Source organism: Ruditapes philippinarum, unplaced genomic scaffold, assembly GCF_026571515.1.
Source record: "Ruditapes philippinarum isolate M1 unplaced genomic scaffold, ASM2657151v2 ctg1713_1_1_1_1, whole genome shotgun sequence".
NCBI lineage: Eukaryota > Metazoa > Mollusca > Bivalvia > Venerida > Veneridae > Ruditapes > Ruditapes philippinarum.
Genome location: NW_026851864.1, coordinates 99816 through 116499, shown reverse-complemented (window position 1 = coordinate 116499; position 16684 = coordinate 99816). Strand labels below are relative to the sequence as shown.

Sequence of the window (16684 nt, the reverse complement as noted above, 5' to 3'; positions counted from 1 at the left end):
TTCATAACATTATTTCTCATCCACCGCTAAAAGTATTTTCTTGAAACTTCACACATGTCGTTAAGATCATAATTTGAGTTAATTGTTTCAGATCCATAACCCTAGTATGGATTTTAATTGAGTTATTGCCCTTACATGAACTAGAAAATCCCTGGTTAAAGTTATGTAGAAAGATCTATCTAGGAGTACTCTTGAAACTTAACTGCTGACTTCAGGTTTATAATTCAAGATAATTGTCCAAGACCCATAACTCAAGCATTGATTTTGCTTAAAGGAAGTTTTTAAAAATTAAAATTTCTCAAATTTTTCTAAAAAAAAACACATTTTTTTCTAACCCAAGTCAGAGACCTTTTTCAAGAACAGCTGGAAAAGGCCCTGAACAGATTGTTTAATGTTACAAATTTTATAAAGGTTAAAACTCTTCAATGTTTCAGTCGCTGGAAGATTTATCAATAGAGAAACAAACAATGAAGGAAAGATATGAGCGTGAGATCGAGTCATTACGCAACAACTCCAGCAAGTCTGAGAAGGAACTCCATTCTCAGCATACAGCAGAATTGGAGAAATTACGGGAAAAGTTAATGTCCGAACTTGCTGCTCAAAAACAACAGGCTGAGAAACTTTTAGAACAGACAAAACAGGTTTGTTATATTTTATGTGAAGCTGATGAGATATGCTTTTAATGACAATTTATTATTATTTTTCTGTGCAAGAGCAAGCAAGCTGCAAGGGCACACTTGATGCAGATGTTAAATTGTAAGTTTAACACCACATATTGTTTCATCGTGAATTTTGTTCAAAGCAATATGATTAAATACAAGGATGTCTATAAGTTTAGTTGACAGACAGTTACTTTGAATAGTTATGGACTGGTGCAAAACCTGTTATTAGTGACTTCTGTTATTATGAATATATAATATTATTTATCTGTTTGATGTTATAATAATTTATATATGGCATTTATTTCAGGAGTTGAACGAGCAGCGTGAAACAGAGGTCACTGACATTACTAAGAAACGTGACACTGTACAAACAGAGCTTGACAACTTGAGGTCAGAGCTGACCAGTAGACTAAAGTCTGCAGAGGATGAGGTATAATTATTTATTTACAAGTCTGAATATTTTCATTGATGTGTAGCTCAGTGCAATGTTGTTATGAGTTAAATCACCTAGAATGTATTTAAGGAATAAACTGAAAACGTGACATAAAACCAATTGTAGAAACGATGAGTCCATATGATTTGACATAAAGTTTTTAAAAGTAAGTGGCCTATGATTTATACCTGTCATAGAATAAGGATATAAGATTATAAGGCCTGCAATGACTAAAAGAGTCATTTTAAATTGAAGCAGACTGTGTAATGTATAAGGAACTTTTATATTCAATTTGACTTGTTTGTTTATATCATTGTTGACTTTTAGGCTACAGTTTTGTTATAAGATTCATGGATATATTCTATTGCACAGTTCGGGCCAAAAGTGTCTCAAACATTTTCAAAACACTATCGTGGATGCCTCCAGTTAATTTTTCAATATGTTACTATGTCTGTATATCTATATGACTGTTGACAAGTTTTACTTTATCTAAAATCAAATAGCTAAGATTATTTTTGACAGATTTGGAAAAATATTCAAGATAAATGAATAAATTATAGGTGTTAGGATTTCCAAATTGCTTAAAATACAGTGGTCATTTTCAGTTTGTGAGGCTAATTGATAAATTTTAGATTGCTCAGTAGTATTTGCTTGAGAAAAAAATGTTTAATTCTAAGTTGCTGAAATGAAAGTGGTTATTTTCAGGTTGCAAGGGTGAATGGGCTATTACAAAACAAAGAGCAGGGTCTAGGATCAGCCACTGGTATGATAAACAGTCTACGTGATGCAAACACTCAACTACAACAACAACTAGAGAAATCTAGACTGGAACATAAAGCTGAGAAAAATCGAGCATCTGCACTGCAGGTAATTGTCTTATTATCAATGTTCTGTAGGATGCTGAAATCCAGTGCCAAATTTTTGTGAATGTACAAAACTTTGTGTAACAGTTCACATTTGTATACTTTTTATTTGTTTAGCATTGCTTTTACTTCCCATGGACCATGACTGTGATCTTTAATTGTAAACCAGTAAACATTATATGTCATAATAATTTGAGGATATCTCTTCCCTTTGAGTGAATATTTAACTTGTCATGAAAAAGCGAGAACAAATTCAAGTCCATTACAGTAAGACCATTGCAGTTGAGAATTTATTTATCATTATTTTCACTTTTTATTGAGATAAATCTAGCTTCAATCAAAACTTTCAAGTTTTCTCATCTATATTTATGAGAATGAGAATGAATGGGAAGAAATGAAAGTATATGATATACAGTGAATGATATAGCTTATATCTCATTGATTATATCGTCACTTTAGCTCAGTTACAGGTTAAGTCCTTCTAAATTTAATAGAAGTTAATCATTTATTGCACTAAGGTGATGATATGTTGTATTTTATAAGCATGAAATAAATGTTTTTTAATTCAGACTGAGCTGGATAAGTTGAGACTTCAATATGAAGCTGACATGAAAAAAGCCAAGATAGAATTCCAGGAGAAAATAGAGCAGACAAAATCTGAACTTGATATAAAATGGCAGGACTATCTCAGGTATTTTATCAACATTTTACAATCTAGGTTTTATAGTGGATGATAACAACTTTTTGCACACATTTTTAAGATGAATATGTTTCTTTCACTTAATTTATTAAGTGGTATTTCAGGATATAATTTAGTTTTAATTGTAACCATTTTTGTAATGCCGTTGTGCCTAAATACATCAAAAGCTTGCTGACACAAAAAGAATCATGAAAAACAGCAGAATTAGATAAAACAAAAACTGAAAATACTTAACCTGAAAAAAACCAAAAAAAACAACAAAAAAACAACACAAAAACCCCCAATGAACTGTTCCCTACATGTATGTCTCTTTTTGAATAGAAAATGGTTTTAATGTAACATGTAGAGATCTCTGTGGTAATTATGAGAGACTTCCAGTCTGTCACTTGTTTCCGACCCCTAAATGACCTCTAAATTTTGCCAGAAACATAGCCTTTATCATGTTAGGAAGCTAGCCAGTTAGTTACCTTAATATCAGTATTTTTACTCGGGTGCCAAGTGGTGTGTAATAATAATAAATGGAGGAGCTTCCCCCATCAATTATTATGGGAGTTGTTACTTGCCCTTATCCATGTTAATAAGATATAATCCTCCTACCACCAGTAAATTTGAGGTTTAAATTAATTGTTAAATGTACATGCTTTGCAGTGGAAAATGAAGATATATTTCGTAATTTTCACAGTGAAATTATATTTGATAATTTTTACTGCAGCCAGACTAGGTCTGAATGCGGATGAAAATAATATTTCATAACTGAATGGAATTATCAACAGAAATAAGTTCCGTCGTATTTAAATTTTGCTATGCCACTTGTGAAAATATTGCATCTGGTGTCCACTCAGTGAAATATATTTCGATCTTACATGCAAAACAAACAAATATCCTATATATGTTCATTGTTGTTTCTACAGACGAGAATGTGGTAAACTACGTGAAGAAATTACGGAACAAAAAGACAGTGAGATGAGAGCAGCTTTAGAACAATTATCAAAGATGAAAGATGAAGAAATAATGGCCACTCGATCAGGCTGGGAAAATAAAGTTGCTGATCTTACCAAGCAGGTAATAATAATTATTTTATTGTCAATATCTTACCATGTTTATTGTGACAGCTATGTCAGTATTGAATAATCCTTCGAAGAAAGGATTTTAACATGAAGTAGGTGGATCAAATCAGATGCTCTTTTGTGCTGGAAAAAACATATATTAAGAAATTATTTCTATAGGGTAATTGTGTGGGTCTTAAATTTCTGCGTGCTTTATGTCTGTGGTGAACATCAACCTCACATTGATGTGTTTTATATCTGGGGAAAATCCAGCTTGTAATATTGAATTCTTTTTCGAAGTTGTGACCAGCTAGCTGACAAAAGGGTGGTGGTTTTGTCCAAATACTTCTTTGTGTTAAGTACTTTATTCAGAGAGATGTTTGGGGCTTTTCTCTTCCTTTATAGCTAATTTTTGCCTTAATTGGTTCAACATCAGTATATTGTCTAGGTGGTTTAAATTGAACCCCCCTGAAATTTCCCTCTTTGTCTGTAGATTGCATCTTTGAAAGAAAGTATGGCCACAAACAACTCCAAGTTGTTAGAAGAGCAGGAGAAGATGAGGCTGGAAGCTGAGGAAGAGCGGCGGCGCCTGGAACAGGATCTACTGAAGGCTGCTGATGAGTACATGGTTAAGATACAGGCTCTAGAAGCTATACATGAAGAAAACATCAGTAAATTGAAGGAAGAAAACCAAAAAGACCTAGAGGTGTGTGTCATTTTTTTCTTACATAAAATAGATTTATTAATTTGAGGATATTAAGATTTATTTAAAATTTTATGGAAACATTCATGTTTTCTCTACAAGAAATAGTTTTAACTAGAAGAAAGCTTTATTTTTTCACTTATTTTTTAAGAGTTAAAGAAAGGCCTGATGATACGGTAAATGGGTATTTTCAACAAGAACTTCTGTTGTTGTTTTTTACCTTATTCATTTAGAAATGCATTTTGCACGGTTTTTATCCATTTCTTTAAAGTACTTGAAATTTACAGTTTGCAGTGCAATTTAGCTTTTTAGTCAGAATGATATAACATTTTCCCAATGAATACAGGATTTAAAGAAACAATTATCAGAGAAGCATCTAGAAGACATGCAAGCACAAATGTCAGCTCATAAAGTAACTGTAGACAGCCTAAAAGATCAAGCTGACCGCGAGAGACAGGCAGAACTTGATGCTCTCAGGGCTAAATTGGAGAAAGAAAAAGGTTTGCAAGAAATTTACATATATAAATTGCTAGGTTTATGTTTCTTTGCTTTAAGAGAAGTAAGTCTAGAGGTATATTTCTGAAAATTTAAAAACTTTCCTGGGTAGTGCTTGAAATATTAAAGAATTTTCACTGTGACAGATATTTTCAGATGAAAATAATAAATGATTTTTTCACTTCATATTCTTGTATTCAATGATTAACAGCATAGTTATGTTGTATATAATATATATTTTGATGTATACAACATTTGATACTATAATAAAATGAACACCAGCATAAGGAAGTGACCCTTATTGGCATTTTACAAATGATGTCAAAAAACGTTAACATTTTCAATGACCTAAAAAATAGTGAAGTAGTCTTGATATGTTAAAGATAAATATGAATAGGTAACAATAAGCAAATGTCAAAAGTTGTTTTTATTTATTTCAAGAGCTATAGAATTGAATTTATTTAAGAATTCAGTATGTCAAAAAAACAAAAAAAATGAAATTAAGGGCTATTTTCTCATGCCGACAGTCATTGTTAGAACTATTTCGGTGCATTTATAAGAACTATGCTATTATAACAATTTATAAAGAAACACTTGCTCCTACATTACATGACATGAACATTTAATTGTTTATATAATATCATTATCATAGATACAAATATATTACAGACAGTCTACGTGATGATATGTATCAACGTCATATGCAGGAACTGGACAAAAAATCCAAAGAGCATGAGGCACACATGCAGGCAGCTAGAATGGAACTTGAAAGGGCAGTTGAAATCTCTAAACAGAAGGTAAAATTTTATAAACTCATTTTATATACTGAATTTTTTTCATAAGAAAATCGAAGAAAACTAGGAAAAATTCATGTCTTTTGATCTTTCAGGTTATTGTTATTATTTGATTACCCTGACTGGTTTCCTTCACTTACTACATAAAAATGGTAGTACTGATAAGTTCAAGTAGTAAAAGAGAATCTGACAGGCCTTTTCCGCATTATTTGTGAGTCTTTTGAGTATCCTACCCTGAGACTGAGACAATGCAAAATGAAGCATGCAAAACATTTTACTTCTATTTAAAGTTGTTATTTAGTCATAATAATGTAGGTGTAACTTCATATCTACTCCAGATTCTAAAGATAATAATAGTGAGTGTTTAGTCTTTGTTGTATTGGCAGTATTGTGTTTGATCTTCCATTAAATTATTTCTAAATTATACACTATTATGAACATAACTTTATAAGAACAAAGTACAACATTTTGTTTATAACAGGTTAAAATCATAATGGGACTTCTATGGGGTAGGTAGGCTGTCTAGGCTATAGTCTTTGTGCCGCAGCTACTATTAAACATACTTTAGAACACGATTTTATCAGTTTAATTATTTTTCACAGGAAAGAGATCATGCTCTTCGTGTAGAAGATCTCCAAGGGGAGATCACTCAGAGAGAAAGACATATCACAAACCTGAAAGAAGATTCATCCAAGCTACAGACAAGTATAAATCATTTGAACAAAGAGATAGACTTCAAACGGCAAGAAATTCAGAAAATAAAGAGTGAAACTCAAAACCAAATTAGGTAAAGTACATTAATATTATAATTTTGTAGGGGGATAGGGGACCTACAGAGCTTACTTGTTAAGGTTACTGATTTTGAATGACTTGTACCTTACTGCTTTGTATTGAAATCCCACCAGAGACTTTTAACTGTTTCCTGTGATGAAGCTATCAAGCTAGATGTATAAGGTCTGTAGTTCTACTCCGGTGCCCGCAGGTGCCTAAAACAATGAATTTGATAATAAAGATAATTATTTTATTCTGATCTAAGATTGGCCAAATGTTATGTGTCATATTACTTTGATATTATTGTAACTCCGTCATGAATAGATAATGTACATCTGAATGAGTTAGCTCCCTTGTCTTGAAGATTTGATTATTTCTGACTAGTTGAGTTGACATGTGTGTATGGGAATATTTGTACTATTATCTAGATTTATTGACATATATATAATAGGTTGGTAGAAAAGAAGATGTTGGAGAAAATGGAGAGAGAGATGGAGAATCTACAAGCGGATCATCTACGTGACTCACAGGAACTTGTGAGACAGTTTAATGAGGCTCAAGAAATACTCAAAGATAAAATCTCAGAACTCCAGATCATGTAAGTTTCATGCATTTGAGAAGATTGTTTTGACTTTTTTTGGACTAGAATGTGTATGTTTATTGTATATATATAATTTATTTTATGAAAGCAATTGTCATGTACAAAATAGATTAGATCTTCACAAAATACTTAAGGAAAAATAGTTTAGGCCTTCACATTCACAGAGTAATTTAAAAAAGAAAAGACAAAAAATCAGAGACGATCATATTTTCATTGTTCTTTTAAACTGGACTATTCGATAAGAATAAGTAGAGCTATTGTATTGTCACCCGAGCGTCGGCATTGGCGTCGGCATAACCACTTATGTTAAAGTTTCTGAAATACCTCAAATATTTTCAAAGTCCATTGACATATGGCTTTAAAACTTTGCACACTTGTTCACCATCATGACCCCAACCTGTAGACAGGAGGTGGTAACTGTATCTAGCATTTTGACAGAATTATGCCCCTTTTTCTACTAATATACATTAAAGTTTTTATAATACCTCAAATATTTTCAAAGACCATCGACGTATGGCTTTGAAACTTTGCACACTTGTTCACCATCATGACCTCAACCTGTAGACAGAAGGAGGTAACTGTATCAAGCTAATTGACAAAATAATGCCCCTTTTTCAACTTAGAATTTACATTTAAGTTTGCATACCACCTCAGATATCTTCATAATCTACTCTTTTTTGAGAGCATAATAGGACTCTATCCAAGGCCTATAACTGTAACATGGATTTAAAGAAAAATTTTGCCCTTTTGTTAACAAGATTTTTCATTATCAAGGCTCTTTAACTGTCAAGTACTAAGAATAGTCGAGCGTTGCTGTCCTATCTACAGCTCTTGTTCAATTTCTTGTTTAATTGGACATTATTTTCTTTTGACTTACACTGTGTTAGGTAATTTTGTCATAATTCTAATTAATGGTTCATGGGAATGTTTAGTAATTCAGGTATCAGTACCACTCATGTATCTCCAAGGTTCTATAAATATATGTTCATTTCATATCCATGTTCATTTCCTGTGCCTTCAACAAAACAGCTGGAGATTAATTAGCAGTTCCAAGGCTATTGCAGTATTAGCACATTTTTAAATCAAGAAATACAGATTTAGTCCATTAAATTACAAGAGGCAGGTCAACTAGTGTCATGCCTCCAGATGAGCCAAAATAAAAATTTATTAAAGTTTAAGGAAAGTAAAGAAATTGAAGTAATAATTTACATGTTAGTGTGATTAATGATTTTGCAGTATTTATCGCCATATTTCCACTTTGTGACTAACACAGTTAGGGTATTTTTTGCATATTTTGACATCTTTATGGTAATTTTTGTGGATTATAAGTGTCCATATAGAAGGAATGTCTGTATATTAAGTTTAATTTTATCTTGATTTGTTTTAAAAGGACTCCACTGATTTTTTTGATTTATCAATATGACAGGACTGGAACCTTTTTTGAGGTTTTTATACCATTTGATGTAGATATGTACCAATAACTTGTGTGCTAAATTTCAGATCATATTTCTTTACTATGTTAATGAATTCAATTTTCAATTCTATTCTTAGTATTCTTCTTTACTATCTTTCTCATATTTTCTTGTTTAAAGAGCACCTTTTAATCTATTCCAGAGTTTCTAATATTATGTTTTTAGGCTTGTGGAGCTTCTTTAATGCGAATTTTAATTGTCAACAAATGTTTTAATTTATGTATGGTTTAATTTAGGTTACAAGAGGCAGAAGATAGGTATGAGAATCGTGATTCCCGGCCAGAAGATTTAGAACTGATTGACCAGCTCAGAGAAAGAGTTCGGGAAAAAGAAGAAAGAGTGCATGCTCTTATAGTATGTTGTTATTTGTTGTGATTATTTGGTTACCTCTTAAACTTTAACCTGCTTAATTACACAAAATTTACATGTTAAAGGCACATTATGTCTCAGACACAAATATAATTAATTCTTTAGTACAGATAAGAGTTTCATAACATTTAAGTAGTGGTTTTAGAGCATGTAAGATGCTTTTCACCTGTAACCTGTAGGATATAGAATGGAATGGGAAATTATTTGTCAAAAAAGTAGAAAATGTAAACAATGTTGTTTTTGACTTCCATACAAAATACTAAATCACTATTACTGTGCCAAATAGCAACAGAATCAAAGGTTGTTCAGGAAATTGGCCAATGTGTAATATATTATTAATAGGACACCAAAAATTTGGAAAACAAAAACATTAGCATTTCTGAGGCATAATGGGCCTTTAAGGGCTAGGTGTGATGCTTATACTGTTATATTGTGACTTTAAAGCAAAGAACCATGGTGAACTTTAATAGGTACAATGTACTGAATAAATGCACTTTCTTAAGTTTGTTACATTAACACAACATGACACATTTTCAATTAAACCTTTGATTAAAGTGTTTTTGAGTTTAAATTAATTTGATCATGTCTCAGTTTAGACAAAACATGTTGAGTTATTTGCTTTTCTTTTGAAGATGACACTTTAGTAGTTATTTCAGTTGTCTCAAATTCTTACATTTCCAAGTGGTAAATATCGTATTTCAATAAAATGTTTTGCACTGATGAAGGCTACATGTACTAGCTGAAACATTTACAGTTAACATAAGATAACTGTAGTTCATATTGGTGTGGCTTTTTTTGTTCATTTGTTTCATAAAATGAGCAGCGTCATGACAAAACCAACATAATGCGTTTGCATCTGCCCAGTCTGATCAGGATCCATGCTGTTTGCTTACAAACTCTATTACAAATACAGAGAAACTGATAGCGAACAGCATGGATTCAGATCAGACTGCGCGGATGCGCAGGCTGGTCTGGATCCATGCTGGTCGCAAATGCATTACGTTGGTTTGTTCATTTTGTTTCGTAAAATGTAATTATTTTCACTTTATTTTTCAGGAAGAGAAGAAGTTCTTTCAGATGGAACTTGTAAATAGGGAAACCAATTTTAATAAAGTATTCAGTGCAAGTCCAAATGTAGGAGTTCTTAATCCTTTAGATGCAAAGGTAAATAATTTGAAATCTTCCCTAGACTTTCTATCAAAGGATTTTTTACCTCTTGTCTTCAAAGATAGAATAATAATGAAATTGACAATGCACTTAAGGCATGACATTAGTGTAAAAAGGTAAATGGACTTTGGCTTGAAAGTTATTTGTCTATATACAACACACATTATTAATCTGTTATTTGTTTAAAAGCACTTATTGTGTGCCATTTATATTTGTTCTTCTTTGTTTATTGGGTCCTTGACATAAAAAATGTGGCAGCTGTTTGGGGATGATAGAAAATTATATTTATTACAGAATTTAGAAATTGTTTAAGATATCTGGTGGCTGTTAACTGCTTTAAGTGACATAATGCTCATTTTTTACCTGTCAGGCAAAAATAAATCAATTGCATATTTCAAAAGATTGACTTTAAACAATGGTGATTACACAATAATTGATAATGACAAATGTTTACAGTAAAATATTAAAACAACCTGAAATATAAAAAACTGTCCCACTTTTTTTTATAAATTGAAGTATACTGATAACTTCCGCAGGATACTTGTAGATATTTATGTGGGTCACGGTGGTTATTGATTATTCAGGGGACGTTTATAATGAAATTGAAAACAAATATGTAGACAATGTATGACAAAATGTAAAGTTATTTTGAATTTTACCTGATCAGTCGTCATTTACACTGTGATGGGCACAATGTCACTTTAAATATTACAAGAAACTGACAATCAAACTAAAGCCACTGATGGATAAGAAAAAACTTTGAGGTCAATTGAATGACACTGTCCGTATGCTGGGGATTTTTATTAAACTTTTTTTTCTGGCAATGAATGAAAAAGAAAATTATGAACATGCATGAGTTGTTATAGGTTTTGATGCTTTCTTGTTAATGGTACATGTATTATATTTGAGGGTAACAGGGACCTACAGTATTTGATTCTTAACTTGTTAAAATACTAGTGTGATGGCATGTACTTAAATGAATCCATCGGAAAGCCTATTTCCTACAAGAATCCTAGGAAATAGCTTGCACCATCATCAACTATAATGTTCTAATTTTTTCTATTCAAACTAATATGACTATGTTCTCTCATGAGACATTTTATGATACTGCAAGTTTGTAACATCACTTTTCATTTAATAATCTTATCGTTTATATAGTTTTATATACACGACTGCTGTCAATTCATAGATAAATCTCTTTTTTTCTCCAAAAAAGGAAGTTCCCAGTATTATTAATTCATTATAAATATTCCTGACAGGTTATATGGCCATATAAAAACAGTTGTTTGCAATATAACTCTCGTCTAGCGGCTCGGGTTGTAAATATAGGACCATATAACCTGTTAAAAATCTTAATGACTTATAATATAAATTTCTAGTCATGTATCAGTAATTATATATATTTTTTACTTTGCTCTTTTCATTGAACTGTGAACTATGATTTTGCAGAAACGAGGTTCTAAAGGAAAGGGAAACAACTCTGCACCAAACTTAAGTGGAAGGCTGGACCCTTTACCCAACTCTCCAATACATCATGGTCAGTTGAACCCATCAAGACCGTTGCCATCTTTCACAAAGAAGTTTGTGAAATGATAATAATTAGCGTTATTTACTAAACAGGATCCATCCAATGCTCAGGAAAAATGTTTTTACCAACTGATATATAAAAACAGACCTTTGTAAAGGAACACTGCTTATAACTTTAATTTGTAATTTAGAAGTTATTGTATTCTGGAGGTGGTCTTAATAGAAGATTGATAACATCAAATGTTATGGACATATTGTTTGCTTTTCAGTCATAAAATTATCATGGTTTAACTCATTTAGTATATAAATAGTGTCAGCATTGAATTAACAATTCTTCTTAGTTTGTTTTGTTTTTGTTATTTGCCATATTATAAATACAAATCAAAGGTAAAATTTGTGTTTATAAGTTGAGCGTGTATATCACAAATAAGTGTAATAGTTATAAAATGGATTTGCAGCAAATAAACCAAAAGATGTTATTATATGAAGTACACATTGATTTATATTTATTTATCATAAGTGCTATATTCATTGACAAAAACACACCATTCTGTAGTATTTATTATCAGAACTAGTAATTTTTATCTTTTATCAATTACCGACTATTTTTTTTATCTTTGATACATTATTGCCTATGCCTAAGTTGTTGTTAAAAGTTACCAAAGTAGCAATTTTTATCTTTTATTTATTACCAAAAAACTAGCTATTTTTTATTTATCTTTAATACCTATGTTAAAAGTTGTACAAAGTTACTGGCTTATTACCGAATGTATGCCCTTAAGCAGTTGTTAGATTGAGCCTAACTAGGGTCATTACCTTTCTTCCTTAACTGAAATCAGTCCTGGTTACTAGTAGTAAATAGTTCAGGTTAGCAGACTCCCGAATAGTTAAAAATATGCTTTCTGCCTTTTTCCCTATGAATAGAAAATAAAGTTACTAAAGTCGCCATATAACTTTGAATTTGTGTGGTTCTTTGGTCGTTATATAGAACACATACATGCTTTGTGTTTTTTTTCATTGTACTTAAATGCACAGATATGCATACAATATTTAACTCCGGTAGTTGTCTTTTGTATTTTTTCTGTACAAGATAATTGTCATATCAATTGTCCTCTATTACACTCAAACTTTTATTGGGGGTATATAGTGTATGAAAACCAAAACGAGGGTTTTGTTGATGTTTTGAAATGGACTTTTTTTATTCAAAATAAGGTCATTTTGTATGCACATGATATATGCTAGAGTGGGTGGCAAAGCACTCGTATGTTAATAAACCTTCACTGACTGATTGAAGTCCTATAGTCCTGTTTTTCTGTGGGAATGGTATCTTAAAAAAAGTTAAGAGTCTTAATTTTTATTTCTTTGAGAATAAGATACAATTGAGGTCACTTCAGCTTTGTTTCCAATTTTTTTATACAGTATATGAATACTGAACAGTTTTGGAGTATATTTGTTTGTGAGTTTTATAGCCAAGGTTGCATTTAAGTCAGTTGTAACGACACTATAATCACTTATTAGTCACACTATTTTCACTTATTGTGTTTGAACCAGTATTTTTTTTATCTATCCATTTGTTTTTTTGTTTTTGTTTTTTTCTAAAACCAGTTCAAAGTTTAAAGCTAATTAAAACTTGGAACCAATCTAATTAAGGTTCTTTATATACTGTTGACATGTGCAATGATAGATTGGACATAGATAAGTTATAGATGCACAAACTATTACAAGTGAACAAATGCTCAGTTGTGTAAAAGGCCTTAAAATCAGGGTAGCTTACAAAAGGTCAGTGGTTCAAGTATGGTGCCTGCTCATGACTGAAATAACCCACAGAAATGTACCTGAGAGTTTCCTCTAGCACTGAAGCTGAAAAATCACCATATTACTTTGATCATGTTTGTGTATTTTGACTCTGACTACACTTGATATCTACAACTGACTTTTCCATTTAGACAAAACCACAAATTAAAAACATGTATTGACTGAATAGTAAAAAGTGCGGACTATGATCAGATGGCATGGATTTGCTGGCTAATTTTTGTTTGCACTTGTTGTGTGGGTAGAATCAAGAGTTCAGAATTGTTTTTTAAAGAATTTTAGGGGAGTAAAAGTGAATTTTGTGATACTGCTTGAACTTAAATAAATTTTAGAAAGTATTCTTAAAACTTACCCAGTTTTGATTTTTTTTTCAATTGTTTAAAATCATGTTGTAAGTAGAAGAGTCTTTTTTTAAATTCGATCTTTTTGCACTTTGTCTGTTCAGTGTTGAATAGAGATTTGTTTAATGTATTAACAGTAAAAGTATTATTGACTTTTAAATTTAGGGTGTTAATTTCTTGTTTGTTATGGTTTCATTAAGCAATTTTAAGACTTATTCTATTCTGTGTATAAAACTGTTAAGCACTTCTGTGATACATACATATATAAAACGTATAATGTATTTGTTCAAATGATGTAACAGTTGTGATGATTTTTTAAATGTTTGTTGTCAACAGACCAATTTGAAGACAGTTCATGAAATATCTGTATATTTGATCTGAGTAAAAGGTGTAGAGATTGTAGATGTAAAAAAAAATAAATAGCATGAGCTTATGAAAATTAAATTTGCTCTCATTCAACTTCAGGCAGTCGTATTACTTCATTAAAAAAGACAGGAGTTTTATTCATTACTTAAAATATCTATATTCATATTAGCGTTTTTGTTTCCAAAAATAATTCAAATTGATTGTTGAATGTAGGTAAGTTTTCAAATGACTGAAAAAGTATAACTTTCATATCTTATCTACATTTGTATTTTAGAATTTGAGATAATGATGACCAGGTTTTTTTTTAAGTAAGAAATTACTTACCCTTTAAATACCCAATTCAGCAAACATTGTGATATATTTGCTGGTAGTAAAGTATGCTGTTTTTGCAATGATTCCTCTAAACAAATATCTGCTTACTTTGATAGGAATGAAAAGCTTGTAACAGGTACAAAAGCCATGAATAAAATGTTTTGAATAAGTTATGTACAATTTACAGTATTTTGTTTTAATATTTTTGTTTCTGTGATAGATGCTAGAAACTGCTGATCTTCATATTGAAATAAATATTTAAAATGTTTGCAGTGTTTATGTTATTTCTATCGATATTTTATCATCCTCAGATTTATGAAAATTAAAAAAGAAATGTTGGAACAACTTAAAAATGTCATAAAATGTACAATTTATATTATTGGTTTTTAAATATCATAGAAAGTTCATACATTTTTAATGGATAGCTGATATTGCAAAAATGCAGTACAAAATAATTTTTTAAGCATTAGTTTGTTCAGAATATTACTTTAAAAGTCTTGAAGGTATTAATACTACATATTAATACCTATGTTACTATATATAGTAACACAATTTAGGGTATTTCAGGGCCATTATGGTCACTATGCAATTTCGATACTCGGGTCATTATGGACATCTTAGGGCATTATCCCATAATGGCGAGCAGCAACACAGTATTACCTTCTTAATAATTATTTTTATCAACAAACAGTAAACTCCACTTATAACGGTATCGCTTATAACGATATACCGCTTACAACGATGCATGTTGCCGATGTCCCGATTATTGTTTTCAAATTGGTTGCCTCTCGGATATAACGATACCTGGTAAAAACGATATAAATTTGGCAGGCATCTGAATATCGTTATAAGCGAAGTTTACTTTATTTCCAATTAATGACCATATGACTTTACATAATGTCAAAATGATGCTTTAATGCTGTTATTTAATATGTCCTGCTCAGTTTTGTGAATTTTGTTTGATAGTTGTACTCAAGAGATACATAATTCTAGAATCTTCACTGAAATGATTTGTATCGTACGCCGGGATATCAGTTCAATGAATTTCCGTGTTTTGTCTTTAATTTGAATTTTTTGAAGCTTTGTTTCCTTACTTGAATGCGCCTTATATTAAATGTTTGATGTGCTTAGGTCATGAAAAGGGTATTCTATATATACCAGAAATTCCAGTCATTTTGATCAACAAAAGATTTTCAATGCCATATCTTAATTTGAGAGATTTATAAAAGAAGAAAATACGATTTTTTTGCAGATAATAAGGCTTTTGTCAATTTATCTCTATGAAACAACAAACAAATTTTCAAAATCATTTACATAAAAAATTTTCGTTGTGATAGTGATTGCAATATATTGATTGTATCGGAGTTTACACACATTTGGAATGAAGCTCATAAATGGTGACAAAATTTGTTAAATCAATGTTCATTTCCAAATATGATTCATTGCCAGTAAGAATATGTACAAGTCAATCAATAAATCCTTTTAACTTTAATTGGTTTGTTTCAGTTCTGAATAAAACACAATTTTCATGTTAGAATATTGAGTTCTCCTCAAGCTCGTGCTAAAGTGCTTCAACGGCAGCTTGTATCTAGCATAGCCCGTTATAAACAAAATAAAACAAAATGAGAATGAGACTGCAATTATTCTCTGTTAAGCTGTGTTGATCAACCATCAGGAATTCCATTTTGTCTTTTTTATGAAAAAAAAAAAAGAATAACTGGAATTTTAAGGAGAAAGTAATTTTTGAGAACATTTTCAAATTTGATAATTGACAATTAAATGCATTTTCAACTTTATTTGACGCTTTAGAAGATTATTTCCTCGTTTAAAGGAACCATAATTACATAAAATTAGTTATTATCCGAGTTCGTCTCTTTCTAATGTAAAGAAAATTTGCACTTTTTGTCCTTCATTGGTGTAGTATATGTTAGGGTACCTTAAAGTCGCATGTCTCCAGATTAACCAATTTATTTCAAGACAAACAAACTTGAAAAAAAGTGCTAAGATGTTTAGAAAAGTAAAAAGTTTCAAGTACTAGTATATTTAATAATTTACATATAATGCGCAAATAATGACTGATTTATAGTTGCTGTATTTATCACTATGTTTCTACTGCTTTAATCACTAAAGCAATATACTTCTTTTGCATAGTTTGACCTCTTTTTGGTTATTGGTTATTCACGCCGTTTGCAATGTGTGAATTAATATCTTTGTTCACTTCACAATATTTTACTTTAAAATACATTTTAA

The 16684-nt window shown here is 30.8% G+C and overlaps 1 protein-coding gene across 1 annotated transcript in view; it reads left to right on the top strand.

The window, feature by feature from the left end:
- Nucleotides 1-14702, top strand: part of LOC132741649 (protein FAM184A-like) — a 29390-nt gene extending 14688 nt beyond the window's left edge. Inside the window, exons 5-17 of the mRNA XM_060729872.1 lie at nucleotides 435-641; nucleotides 970-1092; nucleotides 1801-1962; nucleotides 2528-2649; nucleotides 3570-3720; nucleotides 4198-4410; nucleotides 4754-4907; nucleotides 5572-5699; nucleotides 6299-6483; nucleotides 6919-7065; nucleotides 8777-8894; nucleotides 9966-10073; nucleotides 11526-14702. Of these exons, the coding sequence (XP_060585855.1) occupies nucleotides 435-641; nucleotides 970-1092; nucleotides 1801-1962; nucleotides 2528-2649; nucleotides 3570-3720; nucleotides 4198-4410; nucleotides 4754-4907; nucleotides 5572-5699; nucleotides 6299-6483; nucleotides 6919-7065; nucleotides 8777-8894; nucleotides 9966-10073; nucleotides 11526-11669 (1962 nt within the window). The 3' untranslated portion in view covers nucleotides 11670-14702. The remainder of the gene's footprint in view (nucleotides 1-434; nucleotides 642-969; nucleotides 1093-1800; nucleotides 1963-2527; nucleotides 2650-3569; nucleotides 3721-4197; nucleotides 4411-4753; nucleotides 4908-5571; nucleotides 5700-6298; nucleotides 6484-6918; nucleotides 7066-8776; nucleotides 8895-9965; nucleotides 10074-11525) is intronic.
- Nucleotides 14703-16684: the final 1982 nt, after the last annotated feature.